This window comes from Alosa pseudoharengus, unplaced genomic scaffold (genome assembly GCF_046254945.1).
Source record: "Alosa pseudoharengus isolate Yale_2024_CS ecotype anadromous, Long Island Sound unplaced genomic scaffold, YU_APseudo_1.1 YU_APseudo_1.1_scf_5, whole genome shotgun sequence".
Taxonomy (NCBI): domain Eukaryota; kingdom Metazoa; phylum Chordata; class Actinopteri; order Clupeiformes; family Clupeidae; genus Alosa; species Alosa pseudoharengus.
Genome location: NW_027468837.1, coordinates 7,966,075 through 7,977,972, shown reverse-complemented (window position 1 = coordinate 7,977,972; position 11,898 = coordinate 7,966,075). Strand labels below are relative to the sequence as shown.

The window sequence follows — 11,898 nt, the reverse complement described above, 5'->3', positions numbered from 1 at the left end:
ACAACAGACAAAAATGATTAACTTCAGCAGAGAAAATATCCTGCCTGGCCGTATCACTCAACTAGATCCTTGAGATATTGTAGCATTCAAAATGCTCAGGACACCACCTTACCGCAGATGCAAAATACAAATGCAAAGATGTCAACAGTGTGGAAGTTGTGTATAGACCTTCTGTTAAACTTTGATTCAACCAAAAATAACCACTGGAGAGACTACTGAAATAAAAAGGCCACCTCAAAATAAAAAGGAAAAAATGTCAAACAACAAAAACATTATGCAATGCATTCGAGTGTACATGAGTATACACTTGATTAAGAATGAATGTCATATTCTAAATCTATGTAGGCCCTAGTTTATTCTAATCACACAATTCACTATCAGAATTATGTCTTTTGTTTTCTTCTGCTCATATCACAATCTTCACAAAATAAAAAAATTGTCTTCTGTTATGCCTGAATGGCAAGGCATGAACAATGCATCGTGTATGTGAAAACACTGCAGGTCCTCTGACCAATATAATTTGTATGCCCCCCATTCACATGATAAGACAAACAAAAGCCTTTTTCTTATGGCGTTTCAGGGTAAACTATAGTAAATATAAAGAGGCGGGGTTGGCCTAGATACGTCGACATGGGGATTGATGATGTTGTACTCAGCGCTTTGTAGCGCATTGATCTCTCATTGGATACTTTTAAAAGCGATAGCTTCTAGTCCAATCAGATCTTCTTAAGGTGTTTTCAAACAGACACGACTACTAATAATGCCTCCCTCCCTCCGCTGGGGGGAGAAGAAGAACCAACCGCCCTCTCCTCCCATCTCAACACCCCTCCCTCCCTAATGAGTCTGTGTAGAACAGCATGATTGTACCGTACAAACGTGCCGGGGATAGGAGGCAGTGTGAAATCATAGCGTTCTGTTACAAGGATTTAAATAGACTAGGCTAATACGAATTGTAAATTATGTTTCTGTATTCTTTTGAAGTCAGGAGTCAGAAATGCTTTGAAATATTCAATTCAGTCACGTTATGATCATCGGTGATAGCCAACTGGCGTTCTTCTTCAAACGAATTCGATGAGAAATTGCAATTTGCAACCACGTCCCGGTTCCTTTTTATCATGCATTTTTGGTTTAATTTTGTTTCATTTGGATGTTTGGAAGAATTGTTGAAGGAAAATGCGCGGTGCATTAAACCACAGCACTGAACCAACTAGCTAGCGATATCTGCAACCAACCACTTTGACCAAACGGGGCTTGTAGCGGAATGGCACCGTGGCGGATAGCATTCATCTGTTTACAGTGGGGTGAGTGTTAATGTTTTAATACACTCAACCACGTCCATCTGTCACGCTTCATGCCCACTGTGGCGTTTAATACAGCTACATGCTGTCACGTTATCCCTGTAGCTTCTATGGGATTAATGATTTCCTCCACCGTGTACGTGCGTTGTAGCTGGGGAAACCCATGAGACAGTTGCAGAATTCTCATTGATATGGTGGCGGTTCTTTAAGCCAGTCTGGTGCGTAACAAATTTCAAATACCAGACGTCCTATATTGATTTTTTTTGATAACCATTGGGAATACAGAGTGAATTAACAGCTGTCTGCGGTGTAGTTTTAAACGGTGGCTATCCAGAGTTAATAAAAAAGCACTGGAAGTATATTCTTTACAATTCCATAGACCCACGTTTTTCAAGCATCTTAAGATTCCAAAGATGCATCATGGACTTCTCTCATGGATTTTTTACATACGTGGATGAACTGGTGTTTTCTCACTAGCCCACTACTGACCAAGCCTCGCGTTAATTATTGCTTGATCCGCTTAAGCTGTGTTCCAGACTCCCATGTCATTATCTGAGGGTGTGTTCGTATCAAGCCGTGTTCTCGCCTGGCTAGTCCAGTTTGGAGGCAGGGCAAGATGAAGTGAAACCTTGTCTAGTTTTTCAAGTATTACCCGTTAGTATGAGTCAGATGAAAGGTGTGTCTTGGTTGTCTACTGCCTTGCATCATGAGGTGGTATACGTCAGGTGGGTGAATGGCTGTGTCAGATGAAAGGTGTGTCTTGGTTGTCTACTGCCTTGCATCATGAGGTGGTATACGTCAGGTGGGTAAATGGCTGTGGGCTGCTGTTAGGGTGAATAGGGCGCCGCACAGATTTGTGTAGGCTAATGTCAGTTTCAGCTGGCCAGGAGTCATTTTTCTCTCCAAGCCAGTAGGCTAAGAACTTTTGCTACTGATGGGGAAGTCAAGTCAGTTGGTCTTGTTCACAATTTTCCTCATTCCTGATGTTAGGGAAGTGAGTCTCACATCAGGAAATGTGTCTGTCACATGTCCTATTTAAATGTAGAGGCAAGTTACAAATAGCTTTGATGACATTTTAGTTTGTCTTCCCTAGAATGTCTCCAGTGCCGAATAATTATCAAAGGTTGTAGGGTCAGTTGTCCATTCTTCCCTATTTGGGAATAATGTATCTCATGTGTTGTGCCCAGTTTTTGCCCTTGTTAAATCAACAGTTTTGTTGATAGGCAGTCCTTATGACCCAAAATGGCCAGGTTCCATGTAGGCTATAAAAGTTCTTACAGAGTAGCCTACAGCGAAGTCAAGAAAATAATAGACAGATGCATACACTACCAGTCCAAAGTTTGGACACACCTACTCATTTATGGGTCTTTCTTTTTCTGACTACATTGTAGAACAAAACTTAAAACTTAAAAAAAAAAAAAAAAAATGAAATAACACACATAGTGTTGTGTAGTAAACAAATGAAAATATTTTATGTTTTAGGCTCTTGAACGCAGTCAATTTTTGCTGTGATTACAGCATTTCACACTCTTGGCATTCTCTCAACTAGCCTACCTTAAAGGAGAAATCTGGCCGATTTTCCCTTACGAAAAAGAACTATAGTAATCCTATAAGAATTCTATGGTAGTGTATAATACTTCTGTGATGTTCTGTAATACCTCTATAATATCCTTAACTGCTTATAGTGTTTCTATAGTAGTCTTATGGTACTTCTATAGTATGTCCCACAATACTATAGTATTCCTATGAGATTACTATAATATTTTGTCCCAAAATACTACAAGATTCCTATAGTTCTTTTTCATAAGGGTTTACATGGATCTTGATCGCTAGACGTCGCCGAGTAGACTACTGTCGGTGCTACCGACCTGGAGTAGCTGCAGCTAATGGACAGTGCTCCCACTGAGCTACAATGCCAGGTCTAGGGGCATCATCTAAATGTGCCTTTTTGCCTCTTAACAGACTTGAAATGTCATTAAAAGTTCTGTGCAACATGAACAGGGCCCTTACGTGATAAAACGATGCGTTTTCAACTCATTAACTATGAATTCGAAGTTTCCTACTGTCACATTTGTTATGTTTCAGACATCTTATGGATTACATTTTTTTTCTCATTAATCTACACACAATACTCCAATACTCCACAAAAAACCAGGTGTTTGGAGTGTTTTGTAAATGTATACAAAAATAAAAGACTGAAATATTCCATTTGTATTCAGACCCTTTGTTATACACGGGTTTCCCGTTTACCAACAAAACTAGATGCGCGCAGCCTTGGGGCAGAAGACGCTTGGTGGCCGTCCACAACGTTATAAACTTAACCTAAATAGTCGGCTGCTGTAAGCTACAATCGGATTTTTTTGTATACCCCTGTTGTCTCAATGATAATAACATCTCATTTCAGACTATATTTCAAAGTTTGACGTTCATTTGGATTATTAATATAACATCGTATTTTGTCATTTTTGGCGAAGACATGCATTCCGTTAGGGATATTGAACATATTTAACATTGTCTAACCATCGTGATTTCGAATTGGTGCAGTTTTCAGCACAAAAAATAATTTTATTATTTTGCTCTTTTGCATTGCTCTATGCTGTTCTATGGTGCTTTCTGCCTCTTGGTTGCGCACGCATGTTTTCGTGACGTTCCATAGAAATCCATGTTTATGACGCTTGCAATTGAGCTCTAGAGCATCCTGGTCCTTGAGATGCTTCACTGGAGTCCATCTGTGCCTACATGAATTCATTGGACATTATTAGGAGAGGCACACATCTGTCTATGTAAGGTCTCACAGTTGATGGTGTATGTCAGAGTGAAAACCAAGCCACAAGGATGAGAGAATTGTCCGTAGACCTGTGAGACAGGATTGTGTCAAGACACAGATCGGGAAGGGTACAAGAACATCTCTGCAGCATTGAAAGTGCCCAAGAGCATGGTAGCCTCCATTCTCAAATGGAAAAGTTTGGAACAACCAACTGTCTTCCTAGATCTGGCTGCTCAGCCAAACTGAGTAATCAGGGACAGTTGGTCAGACAGGTAACCAAGGACCCAATGGTCACTATGAATGAGATCCAGAGGTCTTTTGTGAAGATGAGAGAGAAGCTTACAGAAGGACAACCATCAGTGCAGTACTCCACCAATCAGGCCTTTAAGGTAGAATGGCCAGACGGAAGCCATTTTGCCAGAAGTTTGCCAATAAGTCAAGTCATGAATGAGTTTTTTTTTTTTTTTTTAAGTAAAAATCCTCTGGTCAGATGAAACAAAGATTGAACTATTTGGCCAAAATTTCCAATGGCATGTGTGGAAGAAACCAGGCACTGAGCTACAAAAGTTGAAAGGGTCTGAACTTTCTGGTCGCACTGTATTGCTTTGTTTACTACATAGCCCCATGTTTCATAGTGTTTCATATAGGCCTAAATTGTATGAAAAAAAAAGATCCATAAATGAATAGGTGTGTCCAAACTTTTGACTGGTAGTATGTTTTTATATGATGTTTTTGGTCATTCTTTTTCTGTTGGAAGGAATCAAATCGGGCTCAAATAATTTGGCAGCCCCTCGCATGAACTCTTGAGTCTGGGACTCCCTGTTGAAGATCTTTGGTCCATATGTGTAATAGTAAAAAAATATATTTCACAGTATTCTACCAACTGGAAGTGGTACAGGCGGTGGTAGTGGATAAAGAGCTGGGCTAGCGTGCAGTAGCCAGAAAGTTGTGGGTTCAATTCCTGGCTTCCACTGTTGTGCCCTTGAGCAAGGCACTTAACTCCGAGTTGCATTGTATGTTACCTTGTAATATAGTTGACGTATGTAAGTCACTTTGGACAACAGTGTCTGCTAAATGAATAAGTGTACATGCAAACTGGAACCAAGTGAATCTAGTTTGACACAGATTTCATTGTTTGGCCAAGATTTAAAGGAACCATATGTAAGATTGTGGCCAAAACTGGTACTGCAATCACTTTCAAATTACTGTAGAGCGGTGTATCCCCTCCCCCTCCCCCCTGACTCGAGGTTGCCAACCTGGATGCCGAAACACTACTGACTTTGTGATTACTAGATAGGTGGAGGGTGGCGCATCAGGCCAAAACATGACATGACAAAACAGAACATCATCATTAGTTGAGGGCTGCATCTTTTTAAATGACAATATCCTGGCCGGACTACTGTTTTCAGTGATATAAGTATTTGAAATGAACATGATTTCTTAATGTCTAGTGACTTATCAGGGCCATTTTATGATTAATTGAAATACATTTCTTACATACGGTTCCTTTAAATCAATTTGACATATGCCTACTCTTGTCTTAGATTCCAGATATTCAGATGTTGCTTTAGATTAACATTTGTTTTAGTAAAAGTAGTTTGTGCCAACATATTTCTCTAACAAGTGTGACTGCATGTTAGTCAACATGCTCATTGACACTGTATTCAGTATATACTCATTTGATCCCGTGAGGGAATTTTTTTCTCGTCTGGGTCTGATGATTCCATGTTGAGCTGTTTCATTGATCTGTACTTATTAACCCGGTTATCTAGGCAGGTATTGACTGGTGTGTTGGTCATACCGTATGCACTGTTCCTGACACGACATACATTTCACATGTCCCCCCCCCCCCCCCTCTCTCTTTCAGTAATCCACTATGCATTGTGCCGAGAGGTGACTGTTCCTGATGGCCCACTGTACCGCGTGGCAGGGTTCCCCCTGACTCTGCCCTGCGCCGTGACCGGCTACGAGGGCTCACGCACGCAAGACTTCGAGTGGTTCCAGTACCGGTCCGACACTGGCGGACACCAGATCGGGGTGGTCTCCACACAGGACCCCGGCTTTCCCTACGCCCCCTTCCAGGCGAGAGTGCGCTCGGGGGAGATCCGGGTAGAGAGGGACTCAGGTGACAGAGCCAGGTTGGTGGTGCAGAGGCTGCGGTCAGATGACCAGGGCCGCTTTGAGTGCTACACGCCCAGCACTGACACACGTTACCAAGGCAACTACAGTGCCTCTGTAGTAGTGAAAGGTAGGGGCAATTTCTTTATGCAAATCCTGTAGAGACATTCAAATACACTTTAGAACGATGACCTCATCTTTTAGAAAATACATACAGCTGAATGGCTGTACTGTAGGCCATGGTTATATTATATGGTACTTCTAAAATGTTTTGCTTCTAAAGTGCATGCACACACACCACCACACATACATCACAACACCGAGTTGTTTGTTTTTGTTTTCATTTGTTTACTCACATAGCCCTACATTCCAATGCAGTGGCAGCTGTAATCATAGATTTGCCATGTGGTGTTATAATATGTACTGTGCTATTCATCCACTCCTTTTCCCAATCCTATCTGCCCTTTCCTCTGGCAGTGATTCCTGACACCCTGCTTATCAGTCACCCCCGCACTCTGAGTGGCCAGCCGATGACGGAGGGATCGGAATTGCAGCTCACCTGCAAAGCTTCCGCCCTGTCCCAGCAGCACACTCACCTGGCCATCACTTTCGGTGTGCGGGGTGGGGCGGGGGCAGCCATGGGCCCCCCAGGGGCTCAGGGCCACACCCTGCGGGAGATAATCTCCCTGGACCGTGGGCTGGCCGTCACGGCCGGCCGAGGCGGCTCCTACGACAAGCGTTACCAAGCCGGCGAGATTGGGCTGGAGAAGAGGGTCGGGGACAGCAGCGGAGATCTGTACGTGATGAAGATCGGCGCCCTGGCCCCAGAGGATTCTGGGTCGTACTTCTGCGAGGCGGCTCAGTGGATCCGGGACCCCGACGGCACGTGGCAGAGAATCGCACAGAGGACCATGGAGCTGGGCAACCTGACTGTCCAGCCTTTGGGTCAGTCCCATAGCTTGCACATCATGAGTCTAGCTCAATGCACTTTTCCATCTCTCTCCGTGCTCTGGAAAAGAACATGGATTTCTCCAGCCGGCACAGATTCAGCTGCTTTGTCTAGTGTTTTTTAAAACCAGGAACAGGGGCATTTTTGTTTGTTTGCTAGCTCATTTCCGCGAGGTCACAGACCTCGCCCTGAATGTCCATCAAGTGGCTCTGTGTGGGCGGTATGCGTTGTTGCTATCTGGTTCACTCACAGGACAAAGTCTATGCCTTTTGTGCAGCCTGCGCCTGCCCCATGTGTATACTCTGTGCTGTCTGGTGCACTCACTCTAATGGCATAACCACTCAGCTTGCAAAACAATGGGAGCAGCTGAAGTTAGAGCTTAATATAGGGCCTCAGTGCCTGTATTGTTAATCTCATTAGACAGCCTGTGCTGTGCTTCTCTAAATGTCTCCCCTGATAGACTAGTGTGGGCTGTGTGTCACCACACAATGGCCCGATGCTTCTCCTTTGTGTGGTTTTGTGATAACAGCCTATATTCAGTGGCATGCTCTTAAATTCTTTTGCTACTTTGCAAAAAGCATGCACAGTGCATGGACAATGCATTATACAATGTGCTGTAGTTCACACTGAAAGAATGCGTCACTTTATAAAACAGTTTCATGCATTTCATTCATAGGAATGTAGTTTATCACAAGCTATTGTTTAGTGAGTTTTTAATATTCTATTATATTTTCTATAACTACATTATCTATTAAAAGCTTGTATGAGACTAATTATTGGAATTATGCAGACTTATATGTATTGTGTCACAATCCAGAATGAGCCCCTTATGATCGAACTTATTTTGTCCTTATTTTGTTTGCGTGTCCTCGTATTTTGGGGTGACTTACAGCGGATTCCCTGATGGTGACCTCCACCCCCAGCGGCGAGGTGACCCTGCAGGTGGGCTCCCCTCTGAGCCTGACCTGCGTGGTGGGCGGCGTGGGCTCCTGGACGCGCTCCTCGCTGCTGGTGCAGTGGATGCGGCGGGGTGCAGGCGGCGGCGTGGAGGTGGAGGTGGCCCGCCTCGGCCCAGACGGCGTGGTCAGCTGGGGCGACGACTCCACCCGCCAGGGCGCTGCGTCTATGGAGAAGGAGGGGGAAGGGAAGTACATCCTCCGTCGCTTTGCGGCGTACCCGTCAGACGCCGGGCTGTACCGCTGTGCCGTGAGCGTCTACGCTGGAAAGCTGAACCCGGGACCCTCCGACCCGGCAACTGTTACCCAGAGGTCTGAGGGAGTGCTGGTCAACGTTAAGACTAAAGGTACAGAAAGAAAGGGATTGATTTACACAGACTAGCAGCACAAGGCAATGGCAAAAGACAGCAGCAACTGTATAACTCGATTAAGTTCATCATAAATCGTGCACAAATTGCTTTAGTCTGCTGAGTGGACATGAATGTAATATTATACCCCTATCTCTCTCTCTCTCTCTCTGTGCCTCTCCCAGATGTGAGTGTGGCGGCGGTGGCTGAGGTGCCTCGTGGCCCGCTGCTGAGGCGAGGGAACACGGTGGCCGTGCTCTGCAACGTGTCCGTGACCACCACGGGCCCCTCCCAGGTGGAGATCCAGTGGCTGTCGAAGCGGCAGTCTCCCGAGGGCCTGGGCGAGAAGCCCATGGCCGACGACCCCGGCCGCGTCTTGGCTTTGCTGACCTACGACGGCCTGTCCCGCATCTACGCCAACGGGAGTGAGCTGAGCGTGGACCGCTTGGCCCCCGACTGCTACCGCCTGAGGATCCACGTGGCCAGGGTGGAGGACCAGGGGCACTACCTGTGCCAGGTGGCGGTGTGGGGACAGGACCCTAATGGAGCGTGGTACAACACCGGCGCCACAGCGGAGTCGTCTACGGTCCGGGTCTACCTGTATGCCAGAGGTAAGCCTCCGACTGTTTTGTCACTTGCTCTTTGTACTATAGTATCTAATACAATAACAAAAGTGCCTCTTTGTAAGACCTTTAACTGAGCTGTTTCTATATCGATAGATTTTCTTTTAACCACTGTTACTTTTTTCTTCTCTTCTCTTCTCCTTCCAGTCATGGATCTTCTCCTTATTCCCCTCGTGATTGGAGTGTCGTCAGCCCTGTTTGTAGGTGTTGTCATTATTGCCACGGTGACCTGTTGTTTCATGAGGAGGTTGGCAAGGCAACGCTCACAGAAGTAGGTGTTGGCACACCAATGTCCAAGCTGCTGATAAAACACACGATGGCTTCGGAAAGCTTATTTGTTCTTGCTTAGATAACGCATATTTGTAAGCTATGGATGTGGAAACACGGAATGGGATTTTGGTTGCACCAAAATATGGGCCAATTTTCAAGACAACGAAAAGAAAAGATGAGCTCTAAAAGGAGACCCTTTGAAGATTGTTGCATGACTGATACAAACAAACAAACATAACCCAAAAGACCTCAAAACACGTTTCACATGCACTGCTTCAGGTCTGTACACATTTTGAAATGTGAAGCCGGCTTCCTTGTTCTCCATGCATGAACAGGTAATATATTCACTGACCTTCTGAGGAACTCGACCACGGACAGAGAAGCTGTGGTTGGGACGATGATATAAAGGTATTGTGTGGGAGAACACACAAACTCCTCCCTGGTTTTTGACTCTTGTTGCAAACAATTGGGGACCCAGATTGTTAAGGCTTTACAGATGCTGTTAAAATTAGTCCAATAATCTGACGCTTTTCGAAACAAAGCAGATAACAAAAAGTTGTTTTTAACTTGAACGTGAGAATTCGCCAGCCCTTCACAGAGCAGTGCAAATGCATCATCATATCAAATTACAAGTATCCCCCAGTTACATTATATATGTATAAAGAAAATGGATTGACATAAAAGGTAGTCATCTTGAGGACATATGCACTGGTCTTCACAGTCTTTACAAATGCTTCCTTGTATTGAAATTTGTGCTGAGTAAAATGGACACATGTGGGCCCTAACATATCTAGGGGCCCTCCTACATCTGTAGGAGCTACGGGACCAAATGCACCTACAGTTACTAGTAACTGTGTTTATGGGATGGTCTGTTAAGAGCAGGATATGGGCGTGATCAAACCCAGTTGTGGTACTGTAAAAGGAGCTGGGGCCTGCTGGCTTGAGCACAATGGCAAAACATTGGAGACCGAAGAGCATTCTTGGCATCGCCACCATCCGTCTTGGTGAACATGTCTCTTTGTTTTATATACAAAAGTGGTTAATATAAGCATTATTGTTTTAAACAGAATACCGTAGTGTATTGTTTGACGTTTACAAAATGTATAACTCTTCTTTTGTGCTCACATGGTAAAATGTCAAGTTGCGGAGACCTACTTGATATGCTGTTACTGTTCCCACATGTATGCCAGCATGCCAGTCACTGTCTGTTTTGCCCAAGCAGTTACACAACCAAAATGGAAGTCATGTTCGAGTTAAAGCATCTTTTTATTTCTAGGTGTTGCAGTTAGTTTTGATCATTTTAAGCTGTTTAAAGATTAGAGTGTTCAGGGAGGGTTTTATGTGTACCTGTTCCACCTGTAGATGTTCATTTTTGATGGCTTCCAAAGATTTTTTTGTTTTTTGTTAACCGTAGTCTACTTTGAAGCATCGTTTTAAAAAGCTCATAAATGCTGCTGCTTTGTCAATCGGCATTGTTTTCCTTACAGTGGAATATGGTCTGTCTTTTTTTCCCCCCCGTTTTTTTTTTTTTTTTTTTTTTTTTTTTTTCAGTCGCATTGCATTATGGGTTATTGCTCCTCTCACGGGAAGCAATAAGCCAGCTGAAGTCCCAGACCCTTGTGCACCCGAGCGACGAGCATCACTGAGCCTCTCCCAAATCCCAGAGTGCTAACTCGCAGTGCAATCTATTTGATGGCACTGAGTCAACGCCATGGCGATCAGAATGCAATTGGCCCCTCCTGCCCACTTCATCCCTTCTTCCTGGGTTGACAGTGCGGGTCGAGCTTTTTTCCTGCCCCGCCTCTAACTATTCAGTGTTAATGAAGGCAATGCATTAGTCTATAATAAGAGGTGGAGGGGGAAATGTGGTACAGGGCATCTCTGAGAAACCACTTAGTTACAGAGCTGTGGTGCTGAAAGCTGATTTACCCAGCATTGCTCAAACAACCCAGCCCGCCCCCCGCAACACACACACACACACACCCTCCTGCCTACACGTGACCACAGTCCTGAATGAGGGCCCTGGGTGAGCCAAAGTGAATTCATGCTGGCTGGGTTTTAATCCCTGTGTTTATAGTGTCAGCACCCCATCCCCCCACTGTATGTGCTATTTGTCAGTCAGACTGTCAGTTCTAACTGAGCTGACTGTTTCTCTCGCTCTCTCTCTCTCTCCTCTCATCAATCTGATTCCTTATTGCACTATTTGGGTTGTGAGTTATTTTAAGGAACAGATTTAATGTCTGTTTCTGCCCCTAACTTAGTCATTGTGAGTAAAACCACTAGTTCAATACAGAACCTCTTAAAGTTCAGTACAAATGCACACCCCTTGTGTGAGAATTGATGTTGTTTGTTTTGTATTAAAGTGTGTTCTGCATATATGTCTTATGGTCTTATGACTGAGGGTTATGCTGTTTTAGTTATATCTTGCACTGCTTTGTGACTATGTACATTTGAAATGACGCTTACAAAACAAGTTCTAATTTTTCACAGATGTTCACAATTTATTGTGTGTGTGATGGTGCTTTGAGAATGCTGCCACACAATTAAATAAACCATTCCAGACTAAAATG

The 11,898-nt window shown here is 44.2% G+C and overlaps 1 protein-coding gene across 1 annotated transcript; it reads left to right on the top strand.

The window, feature by feature from the left end:
• The first annotated feature begins 862 nt into the window (after positions 1-862).
• Positions 863-11,898, top strand: igsf8 (immunoglobulin superfamily, member 8). The gene is made up of 6 exons (XM_076268097.1): positions 863-1,301; positions 5,933-6,313; positions 6,661-7,128; positions 8,025-8,435; positions 8,621-9,046; positions 9,206-11,898. The coding sequence occupies exons 1-6, from the start codon at positions 1,262-1,264 to the stop codon at positions 9,331-9,333; spliced, it is 1,854 nt and encodes a 617-aa protein (XP_076124212.1). The 5' UTR covers positions 863-1,261; the 3' UTR covers positions 9,334-11,898.